The 12,977-nt window shown below is 39.4% G+C and overlaps 1 protein-coding gene across 4 annotated transcripts in view; it reads right to left on the reverse strand.

Annotated features, from left to right (window-relative positions):
- The window catches only part of LOC124155990 (nascent polypeptide-associated complex subunit alpha, muscle-specific form), a 145,551-nt gene that overhangs the window by 21,645 nt on the left and 110,929 nt on the right, over positions 1-12,977 (reverse strand). For 3 of the 4 annotated variants that reach the window (XM_046530248.1, XM_046530258.1, XM_046530269.1), the window contains 2 exons: positions 1,997-2,380; positions 187-534 (listed from right to left, as the gene is read on the reverse strand). In XM_046530248.1, the coding sequence (XP_046386204.1) occupies positions 187-534; positions 1,997-2,380 (732 nt within the window). The remainder of the gene's footprint in view (positions 1-186; positions 535-1,996; positions 2,381-12,977) is intronic. The other variant, XM_046530278.1, reaches the window with a different exon arrangement.

The raw sequence follows: 12,977 nt of genomic DNA on the forward strand, positions 1-12,977 counted from the left end.
TATAAGACATGGAAGGATCACACAAACCACTCTATCACTCAATGAACTCCAAATTAACAAGTTGTGCACATGCAATGAATGATTCAATTTTATCCCAAAAGTACCAGGAGTGAAGACTCCATCTATGAATGTAAGAACAGTGGCACATGTGAAACAAGGAAACCGATCTTCCAAGAAACAACTTACCCTGTGGTTGACTTGCAACATTGGCATGCCCCCAAGGCAGGGTATGACCCTGAGAAGAGCCCCCTGGCCCCATAGAATGGTGCTGATGGGCAGGATATTGGCCAGACATTGAGGGCGTAGGGGAAGGGATGGCAGAGGTGGGGGTGGGGGTGCGAGAGTGGGGCGGCAGGAGGGGAGGAGAGTGTATGGGCTGCGATGGGGGCGGGGAGGAGTGGGGGAGGTTGGATGAGGCGATGGGAGGGGTTGGGGTGTGCGCAGGAGACGGGCTGTTGGGTGAGGAGATCATGCGAGACTGCGTGGTGCTGTAGTCGCTCCACTGCTGCTGGCTACCAGGGAAGGAGTGCACACCTGCAGCCACAGGCAAGGAGAAGGGGGCATATTATGGCCAGAAGAACGGGCGTGATCGACCTAGTGACAACTAGACACTATTTCATGGTAATCACATGCATCATGGCAAGCAAATTGGTTAGGAACAAACATATTAGTCACACAAATTTAAGGACACAAAACTACAGAAATTTCAGGAGACACAATGCTGACAATTTAGGATATATTTTTTGGGTCAATTGGTTTTCTAAAGCATTAAGACCTCATGATCATACAATAACGCCCACTTAAACAAAGCAAAATGTTATTTTTTCATGTATTCAACAACGCTGATACATGACCTGAGGGTCCTATGATAAATTACAATAAAGATAAGACAGCCACATTATAAGCTTCCTTAAACAATGACCTTGATCAAAAAGTTCCCACACAACGCAACTTACTACTGGCTGCAGGCTGAGAACCTTTACCACATCCCATCCCAAGATACAAAAGTGAAACAAGGCTTGCATGCAGATTTACCGATAATTCTATTCAATTACAAAGCCTAATACAACTAGATAAACAGAGACCAAATATCAAAACCTGTCACACAAAACTGTGAATGGATGCATAATTCTATTATTACTGCATCATTGATAAAGTTGGCTTGCTTCAGAATATGATTTTTTTAAACAACTAGAAAAATGAAAAGAAGCACATTTCTGCACCAGTATCATTTCTGTAAAGTACCAATGAAAAAGCTTTATACTAACAAGTCCCCAATCCTGAATTCCCGACAATCTCTGGCTCACATTTTTGGATTCCAAATAACGTTCACCAAGAATTAAAAATTCCTGTTCAGAGTATATACAAAAAATTGACCTACTAATTAAAAACACATATTGTCCACTGAAAATTTACTTTTAACTCTTTCAAGTTTCAATATGAAACTATACATCCTTATATACTTTTATAATGAAGGTAGGAAATACAAATGCAGCATCTAATGTTTGACTGGATTGGCAATGAATGAGTTCATTTAACAAATTATGTCCAACTCCATTTTTTACATTTCAATTTCTTGTTCTTCATTCAACTTTGGTAGTTGAGAAAAATCTGAATGCACAGTATAATATAAGTGCAGTATTGATACTCTTAACTTTTAAATATTATGGCAATGTTCACATTGATGGCAACATGAAAAAAATTCCCAAGAAACAGAAATAGAACCATAAACCATAGGCTTTCCAAGCTGATGAAGGGATTCTGGCCAGGTTCTTTATTTCCCATAGCAATTGAACAGCGATTCATGGTGCTAGGTTAATAATGTTGGAATTCATCTTTAATCCTTAAAATAGACCTTTCAATATTTCAAAATATATTCAGAAAACATGTTTGCAAAGCAAAATAATGACACATTAAGTCGACCAAGAAATCACCATCATGAAGCTTCCGAACATCACAAGATTATGGCTGAAAAAAAAAAGATAAATGAACATACCAAGGTGGGCATGGACGGGAGAGCCATAATGACTGGTTGGAGCTGGGTACACTGAGGGAGACGACTGAGCCTGTAGTTGCCCATGCGCTTGTTGCTGGCGGGGATTTGGCCTCTGAGGCTGCACTCCCCTGTGCTGTTGCGGCCCCCCGTAATTCATTTCAAGGCAGGCAGTTGACGATGGGACTGGTTGATTCTGCTGCTGATGCAGGGCATCAGTGCCAGCATGGTGCTCTATGGAATGGTGGAGAGGGGCACACTCGTAGGTGCGAGATTGCTGCTGCGTGGCAATGAGATGGTTCTGTGGTGATGGGGGGTAGTGTTGATAGTCGAGGGATGTGGCCCCTCTGGAGTAGGGCCCCTGCTGATCCACGAACAAACCACCACCTGCAACGACATTCAAGGACTGAGTGAAAGATACATTGGATTTAACCTACGCACGAATTGTAAAGATAAACAATTATCACTCTCAAAATCAGCATGTCTCCTGAGATTCAAGTGCAACTTATAGACTAGCAAACATGCAAAACAGAAACCAAAATATGTACATAAATATCAAGTCGGCATTAAGATTTCGACAGCAACAATAGAGAACATTTTAAACAATCAAAATTGCGTTGTGTAAAGCGGTGAATTGCTAGAATACATGTGAGAATGCATGAATGTGAGATGGCAAAATAGCCTGTTCTAATTTTGTCCGTGCTTTTGCAAAATTGCACGCCATAATGAGAAAATAATGCAGTTCTAGCCTGCACAACTGGGTGTCCCATGTAATATGGCCTTATATTCAAATACAACCTTAATTATATTTTAACAGTATTAGTGGGATGGTCAGAGTTTAGCACAAATATATTACAAGGCTCTTTTGACCTGAAATAACAAAACAAAAGATTTACTTACAAAAGTGAGTAATGACAAAACAAGAAAGAAATGGTACAACGAAAATCAATGGAGTCTCTTACAGGTATGTACTGATAAGCCTGTGCATAAGCAGTTGAGGTAACCGGCTTTATAACATAACGATCTGCATATGCAGTGATATCCAGGCAGCTTTTAAAGATCTGACATCACCTTTGAGCAAATATGTATAGGCTTCTAGCTGAATGTCTCAAGGCACTCAATTATTTAGGTAGCTGATGCAAACTACAACTTTTTCTCGAGTGCCAGGGTATGTTGGCATTGCAGGTAATGAAATACCAAATGAAATAGCCAAAGCTTCAGCCACACGTAATTCTAGACCCCCAACTGGCCCAGAACCATTTGCCCCATTTGCACTTTCAACAGGATTGACTGTTGCTAGAATGTAGAGCCGTGTCCAACACCCAACGATCTATCCAGGAAACATTGAGCCTACAACAAGCTGAACCGCTTATTGAGGGGCCTCATCCAGGACTCACTAGGAGACCTGTCTATAGGAAAAGAAGTCAACTTTGAACAGTAGAGAGCTTATCGGTCACTATCATGTAATGAGGCCTATAATTGGTGATCATAATGTAATCTGTACCTCCTGTGTGTCAGCCATTTTTGATGGTGATGAAACAACAACTCATCTCCTATGCAAATATCCCAAAATCGCAAAGAGAATGTTTGGGGACCCACTGGCATTAAGCAAGGTCATCGGCCTTTGCTGATCATTGATGGTGGATGGTACAACAGACCCTTAAGTTGAAGTTACTTAAGTAAAGTAAGGTGACATTTTTTTAAACAGTGGACATCTATCCATAAAAGTTAAATTCATTGGGCATCTTAGGTTACAAAACTTAGAAACATTTACCGTGAATGGCTAAAATCGTAAATTTTGGTGAATATATTTCATTCACAGGATTACCATGAGATGACTGATGCCCACGGCATAGAGCCCTTGGAGGGAAAGGCTTTTCCATCTGCCATATTAAAATCAAAGAGCACTCAACTTTAAGTACATGATTCTTTTATCATCTGATCACATGGACGTGGTGAGTCTAAGTCAACAACCAACATCCTACCCTCCATTTGGAATGAACTAGAGGCAGGAAAGAGAGAGACACGACAGAGGAGAAGCACGAGCCCAGCCACAGAGACTTAAGGAGATCAATATGAGTGCTGGTGGGGAAATCTGGGAGCTCAGTCTCACCTGGCTATTGTCACATGTGGAGCAACTCTCTTTGTCATTTTATCAAGTCTACTCCCCCACAACCATTTATTCAAGCTGTTTTAACTGAAACTACGTGGGTATGGTGATATTTTGCTGGCATTCGTCTCTCCAATGTCTCCCATTTTAATCCCTTCCAACCATATGTTCCTAAATCGAAACTTGAAGCTTTTACGTGGTAGAAGGGCTCCATATTAGGTAATAATGAAAAACACTTTGTTACTTCCACAAAATTCACAGAGTTTCTATTTTATTACCGGTTTCGGCTATTAAACCATTTTCAATTACCTCAAAAATAAGTATTTGAAAACGGTGTAATAGCCGAAACTGGTAATAAAAACTGTGAATTTTGTGGAAGTAACAAAGTATTTTTCATTATTAACATATATTCCTTCATCCCACTCTCCCATCAACCCTTTTGAGTACATTTTCTCTCAGACACAAGAGCAGAAAAGAATGGCTTGCTCCTTTCTAAGCAGCCAGACCATTTTAAACAATGTTACCCCTACCACATACCTATTGAGGAGGATTGCGGAATAGTGCGTAGATGTTTATTTGAAGTGTTGGAGTCATTACCACCTTATCCCAAAAGAAAGGTGTATATTCCACATTACTATACCAAGACAAGACCACATCTGGTTACCTCAATGAGAAAAAGGTGTAAATATTAGAGAAAACCTACTTTTTGAAGATGGATCCAAATTTATAAACCTGAGTGGTGCTTTTATAAATAAATGAAATTAAATTTGACTAATTCTAAAATGAATCTCACAAAAAAATGCAAATAATTGTGGAAAATTAAAACTACTTTTTACTTCGACTGCAAAAAAATTACTAATTGAAACCAACATCTTAAACCAATAGACTTCCACACAATAATAAGTGTGTAGAAATGATTGATTAAGCTAATTTCTAATTGATATGGGTGGAATATAATTTCAGATAAGTTAATTTAGACATAGTGCTGTTATGATGGATTAGAATATATGCATTTATTTACAAAAATTGCCTAACCAGTATTTAATAAAAGGCTATCATCACCTGCCCACAATCGTTAGACTGGTTTAAAGCAGCTTTCCACTCAATTCCTCTATCAGCTGATACTTACACACCTACATATCTTTTTCTCTTTCATATTTTTCTTTACTTGTCCTATATATTTCATTATAGGTCTTCGTTTTCCTTGCCATTTAACTGTCCCTCGAAGATTCTCTTCATCAGGCCACCATGTCTGAAATATGGCCTTCAAAGTTGTACTGTCTTCTTGTCAAGATTTACATGAGGCTTCTCTTCTCTCCTACTCTTCTTCGGACTTCCTCATTACTAACTCGGTTGATCCATTTGATGCTCATAATTCTCCTGTAGCACCACATTTTGAATACATCCACCTTTGATACCTCCACAGCGGTCATTGTCCATGCCTCACTTCTGTAGAGAAGCATGCTACAAATATAAGTTCTGACAAACTGTGTTTTTACTTCAACGCTTAAATATCCCGCTGTAAGTAGACATTTTTGTGGTAGAACGCTCTCTTTGCCTGGGATATTCAACTAGTAATTTCATTCTTGCTTCTCCCATCACTAGTAAACTGCTTGAAAATACACAATTTACTCTACATCCAAAATAAAATTTAAAAAAGCTGCAGTTTACCAGCCAAAACATCAAATGATACACAAATAATACACAAACACGTGAACAGGTATTATCAATACAACAACATTGGCAACTGTCACTCTTTACAGACCAGAATTCACATGAAAAGGAACATCAGCAGAAAATAAAATTTTCAATTTAAATAATTCAAAATGTTGATTACTGCTGAACCACACCCCCACCTCGAGGAACAACTAACACTCGTAGTATGGAGAGAAGGAAATTTCTTCAGTGAAAAGGAGTGCATAGCTCATCACGGAAAGGAATTTAATCAGTTGAGTGATTTTTATTATGAGGTGCATACAAGTCTCAGCCTCTGTTTGAACGTGAATTCCTCACGGATTTGAGTTATATAGTATTCTGTAGCAGTCATTTATCCCAGGAAAAGCATTAATGAGGATATTGCCTGGTAGGACATGTCAGAATACAATAAAACAAACATTTTGTCGCATCCATTAGATATGTCACACTAAATGCTTCGAAACATCCTTGTGAATGTGGTTCAAATGAAACAGCAGAAATCCTCCACCTCCTCAAGTTCATGGTTTCCTAGTTTCCAGTAAGTATTAATTTTCAGCCATTCATTCCCTCCAATCAGCTTTTCTGGTTAGTGTTGTCTGCAGGGGCTAACCTGTGGTCAGCTGGTTGCTACCCACCTGACCCTAATTATCCCTTAACTCAAATCTCCCATAGCAATTGGCTATGAGGCAGGGGACGGACCAGAGAAGCCAATGGGCCTCCATTACAATATCTACTCTTTAGAAAATGCAACAGCCACAAAACACTCATCATTACTCTGATGCAATGTTACTCTGGTTTTTTGATTGAAGGTCAAAGATCGATTTTTAGCAATTTCACATGATACAGAGCTATACAAAACCACCAAAACTTAAGACATGAAAAGAAGGCATTCAGGCAAAGTTGGTACAAACCCGGACTGTAAATTGTCAGAAACAAGTAATTTACAGCGCCAGCATACTTAAGGCTAGGAAAATGCCCTAATCAGTTTATTTATGACAGAGACATCCAAGGGGTATGAGTATTGCAGATTTCTCCGGCTTCCTTTTCACTTTTCCTTAAAAAATCCTCACTGACCTTTTCCTAAATATATTAGTTGTATATCTTAGAAATCTAGAGTTAGAAATGAATTCTTTTTTTGCTTGTCACAAGGAAATTTCAAACTAAGTTCTAGTGTTAATATCAATGGAGTTATAGAATGGCAATGGACAAAGGCATTAAGTATGCATTTGGAAAACTTGTCATTCAATTCAAAGTTCGTAGTAGCCTCATTCCATTTTTTTTCTCGTATTGCTTCTTTTCAAGTCCCCATATTCTACTACCTACCAACATTTTCATGGTGATGGTTTTATGACCTATTTTGTTGAATTCTACATTTAGAAGTTTAATTCCACAATTTTTTAGGAAGTTCATTGTAATCTTTGTTGATGGTGTTTTCGTAGAGCTGGATGGCTAGTTTCCCTCGTGGCATCCCAGATAAGATATTTCAAATAACCTTCACACCCCTCCCAAGGTACCCCATGTACATACCCTCATCATGGTCTTTTGCTGTGACATCATTTTCACAGAATCCCTAACCTTAGTTTCTCAGAACACCAAATCTAAAGAGCTATTATCTCCTCATCTAAGAAGCTATCAAATGTGTCCGCAACGTGGGTTTCTTTTCTCACAGCCATTTTCTCAGGCAAGCCTTATTTCCCTTTCATTACTTGGAAAACCTATCACTAAGAGTCCATTCATTTATCGGTATGTCTGTGAGTACCTATATTTATTCCCCTTTTCGAGTTATGTCTCTCTTCATCCTTGGCTCTGAAACAAGAGTGTTGTTCTGTTGCACTTGTTTCAAATAGCTACTTCTGTGTGCAATGTGGAATATCTATTTGCTTACACATTTCCTTTCTTCTTATCATGCCTAAGAAAAAATCCATGCTAGAGAACTCAATACTGGAGTTGTTTACAAAGAGTGAAGATGAAGATTTTGATCAGAAGAGGATACCTCAGATTGTGAAGAAGAGAGTACATACACAAATTAGTTGATATTGAACAGAAATGACAAAATCTGTCAATATGGACACAAGAACTTCATTTAACATTTCTGTACGAACAGAAAAACACAGGGAATTCATTTTATACACCAAAAAATTGATGGGAACAACAAATATTTGTGTACATAAAGCACGGCTATTTCAGTTAGTTGACTGTGGACTTGCACTGTGAAGGAGTCTTATAATCTGTTTAGGGTCTCAGTCAGCGACTGAGGGAAGGGATCGATGTCCCACTGAGTAGGGTCTTAACCTTGGCACAGGTGTGAACCTCTGTCTTCTGTCGACACAGGACAGCTATATTCAGGGGAGAGCAGAAAATTTTCAAGGGACTTGTATCGTGGAAGAATTTCCTTCCACGAGGCTCAGGCATAATAGAAGGTTGAAAAATAAATAACTCTTAAAGACTGAACCAAAAAGTTCTGAGGAAGAACAAATACAATGGATGGCATCTACAGATGTTGGGAAACACTATACACAATAGCATAATTAAATCATTGATAGATAAGAAGGAATGTAATTGCTTCTAATTTCAAAGGGCAACTTCATGAAATGTTATGTACCATCCTTGTAAAAAAAATACCTTTTACCAATGGGGTACGGAAAAAGGCAGATCTCTACCAGAAAAGCTAGCTCTACATGAATTGATGACTTTTGACCCACACAGCCAAGAACACCCCTAAAATAATAAAAGATCCCCTTCAGAACAATGAGTAGCTTAGGAAGGATTAGCTACAAGCACGAGGACAAAATAATAAGCCTAATAGTTTTAACAGTAGCATTTAAGTTACTGCCATTTTGTAAGTTATATTCTATTAGCAGATCTTCATTATGATTATCCACCAGGGATTGGCTTTATTTGCTAGAGGTATTATACACCCTACAGTAAACACTTGACAGCATTCGAAGTGGCTTCCAATTTCCCAATATTTTCTTAAAATTATGTGAACCAATAGATTCAAAGAATTCTTTATTCCATTTAACCTAATATTTAACTTTTTCATTATCATTGTTAAACTTCTTTAAAAAATTTATCAAGACAATGTTTATTTGCCAACACTTCAGATACAAGCATAGGATACAAACATTCATCTAAGAACTCAGTATTTATCAATTGCAGCAAATGACCCAGCAGGTGCTTGACTCAAAAGATTTAACCCGAATGTGTAGGGCACACCATCAGGGTTCCCACTCTATCTAACATATAAAATTCATGGTTTCTTCCAGGTTTTCATGGTCTAAATGTCTTCAAATTCACGGTTTATAGATAAACCAATTTAGGCAGAAATATTGGTCACGTAACAATCATCGGCCGTATATTCTCTAAAAATTAACGTATGCGACAGGCACCGTGACTGCAAAGGCAGCAATGAAAGTGCTCTCTCTCCTGGCGTCACATATCGTTTGCAAAATTCAGCTCGGGCTAAAGGTTGTGAGTGGGAAAATGGAGGGACCAGGGTGCCAGGGAAGTTAAGAAGGGTCTGAATTTTCACAAGTGCTAATGAACACTTTGGTTGCCAGTCTTCCGGCTTTGGTACAGGCTTAAGACCAATGTGTCATCATGGCACACGGACCAATAATTGTGCTTCAAAATATACGTGTGCAGATAAATCCGTGGCCATGTCTGTGAGTGACTGACCTTGAAATATGATCGAAATATCTATTTTTCTTTCAATCTATCTATCGTAGCTCTACGATCGTAAAATCATGATTGAGAAATTTTTAAGGTCGAAATTCACGGCTTTTTCCAGGTTTTTTTCACGGTAAACGAAATCCACAGCTTATTCACGATTTGAAGGTTTTCAAGGTTGAGTGGGAACCCTGACCGCTGTGCATTTACGCGTGCAGCACGTTTACGCAGAGCATTTTTTTCAGAGATACTATAACTATTTAATTACAATACCTAAAAAAAATACCTTATCCTTTCCTAAACACCCACCATTTAAAAGTTTATCAGCAGAAAATCATTCCTACCCTCCCTGCTTGCCTGGCACCCAACACTAATTTGACAGCAATCACTATTCCATCAAGCACCATGAGGGAAAGAACTTCATCACTCTACATTTCCTGGCATGCTCCAAAAATCATCTTGCTTATCGTGGATATTACCAAACAGCATCAAATACATACTCAAAGCACTACAAACATTTGATAGGTACCAGAAAAAAATTGAAAACTATCTTATTAATGTTTTTCACTCAATCAAAATGGACAACACTTCCATTACATTTTTCCTATTAAAGTTTGTGTATACTGAGGTTAGGCTAAGAAGTCAGCTAGGCAAAAGAATGCCTACAGCATTGAAATCAAACTAGTACTAAGGTACCTGTGTTGCCAACATTTCCATGCGCCACATTTCATCGAATACAAGCAGCAATTTTTTAATTTTTCGAGGCACTGCGGCAGAATAGGGGCGAGGCTTACATTCAAGGTGTGGTTTAAATTAAAAAACTAACTTAAACAATCATAAAAATTATGGATTTGATTAAGTCAGCAATTTGGATCCAATGCAGGTGTCAGCCAAACTTGCCTGAGCCACAGAAAAAATAAGAAACACAGGAAAAGGTCAAATTGGAGCACAATTTATTCAGACACGACAGGATATAGTGCTCGCAGAGTTTCTGTGCACTAGAGAGTTTCCCCGAGCCCATTTGCCCATGGTAGAGGAACCCCGATTGGCTGCCGGCGTCCAATCCCGTTAATCGGTTCTTGACTCAATGCGCGCCGGGTACGAACCTTCGAAAGAGGCGACCTGAAAGAATCGCCGAAAGCGAACGAAATGCCTCGCCGACGCGCCGGTCTTCAACATAGAAATTCTGTTTATGATACACTACAATAGATATCGGGTCTAAACTTATAGTGATTCCACTATTCATCGTTGGGGGTTGAGAAGATTATTCTCATCGGCTATCTCCATGACTACGCAAAAAATAAAGCAGAACATAAAATTCTTCACCAACCAATTAAAAAAATCGATTGTAATCAGGTATGGGGTAATCGTCTCTGCGGTTATAAATGAGAACTTTCTCATTTCCAAACCCTATGAATCTCTAAAACGGATGTAGAAATTCAAAATACCAAAATGAACTTATTCCAATGAATTCCAAAATTATACGGAATATTTTCATTTCTTTACATTTTCCTTTCATTATTCGTTTTTACCTGAAGTCCATTGGTTATAAAATTTCAACACTGATTTGAACCTATGAATTCCACCACTTGATCGTCTGATGTTTGGGTTTTGGGGGAAAACCCTTGAAACGGAAAATTCTACCGTGGTGATTTTTCGCAGCCATGGTACCACCAACCAAAAGGACTTGTTCGATGGTCGCATGAAGCTCCAGCACTTCAAATTCTGGGAAAAACTCATTAGCAGGTATTTCCAAGTGACGTTGGCATGAACCCTTGAGATATTCACGTACGACCGTGAAAGAAAGGATACGGGGCGCTCCGCGGGGGCGCTTCAAAATGAAGATAATCCGCGCTGACCCTAGTTTTCAGAAATCTGTCCGCTTCGGTGGTCATTTCTTTATTCAATAGATTTACGGGATTCTAAGAAATTTTTAATGAGCTTACTGGGCCTTCGAACGTCGAACTGTGGCTAAACCACTGCAGGTGTCAGTCCATCGAAACCCTCCGAGCAAATCTCAACTTCAGTGGTCTATGTAATTCTCTTGTGTTACCATGCCTAAGGAATTTTCCGCAGAGCTAAGGGAACGCGTTATGTGCGTTTACAAATTCTTTTGCAAGGAAATTGTGGCAACTCGTCCTGATACTCTCGGTGATAATTCCGTCGTGGATCGGGCAAGACTGTGTTTGGATGAAGTGTCGGGTAGCGAGCATTATGAATCCCTTGGAATTCATTTATATCCACTCGCAACATCTCCAACGGCATCAACTCATAGTGAAAATGACCAGAACGTCCCCAACCGTGGAAAGGTGCATCGGAGTGAATTCGCTGCTTTCAACGTTGGATGTTCTCGCAATGAGAACGGCGAAGCTGTGAAAAAGACAGCCACGGCATGTAGCGTGTCCACCCGCTACGTTTATTCGCTGCTCAATAACATCGGGAAAGAAACAGAGAGGAAGAAGAGAGGGCCATATCCGAATCGGAGTAAAATTGACGGATTTGATGAGGATTTAGTGCGTCGAATATTTCTCGATATGTACCATAAAGGTATATATCCAACAGTGGAAAGGGTGAGAATTGCTTTCCAAGAAGCTGCAGGATATCGTGGTTCATATTCTTCTTTTAGAAAAATATTCAACAACCTGGGGTTTAGATATGTGCTTGGAAATGATGGCAGAAAAATATTGATGGAGCGCAGTGACATCAGGGAGTGCAGGAAGAAATTTCTGAAAATCATGCACTCTCACCGAGAGAACTCACTTTACGAACAGGTTGTGTACTTGGACGAAACTTGGGTCAACCAAAATTACTGCCAGCGTCATATTTGGGTGAACTCCCAGGGAGAAGGAGGTATGCGTGTGCCTACAGGGAAGGGTGGGCGATTAATCGTAACACATGCAGGATCTAGTGAGGTGGGCTTTATCGAAGGTATGGGATTAGTTTTTAGATCAGGTAGTAGAGATCCGCTTTCCGACTACCACAAAGACATGAATGCGGATTGTTTTACTTGGTGGTTTGAAGAACTGTTGAGGAGGTTGGACCGACCGTCAATTATAGTGATGGATAATGCGAGTTATCATTCCAAAATCTCCAATGAAATTCCCAACACAACGTACCGGAAAACACAAATTCAATCCTGGCTGCGACAGCAAAACGTACTGTTCAGTGATAGTAACACAGTGAAGGAACTACTCGATAAGGTAAAAGACTACGTGGTGAAAAATAAAATCACGTCATCCTATCAGTTGGACGATTTAGCCCTTTCAATGGGCCATTTAGTGGTGCGCCTTCCTCCCTACCACTGTAAATACAATCCGATAGAGTTAATTTGGGCGCAAGTGAAGAGGTTTGTCGCACAGAGGAACACTACTTTCAGAATGATTGATGTTGAACGATTAACACACTAGGCATAAGCATCGATAAGTAAGGAAGATTGGATAAAGTGTGTTAGGCATGCGGAAAATATTCAGGAAGAAGACTACATAAAGGAATGTGTTCGTGATGAAGTGC

The sequence above is a fragment of the Ischnura elegans genome, chromosome 1 (assembly GCF_921293095.1).
Source record: "Ischnura elegans chromosome 1, ioIscEleg1.1, whole genome shotgun sequence".
NCBI classification, from domain to species: Eukaryota; Metazoa; Arthropoda; class Insecta; order Odonata; family Coenagrionidae; genus Ischnura; species Ischnura elegans.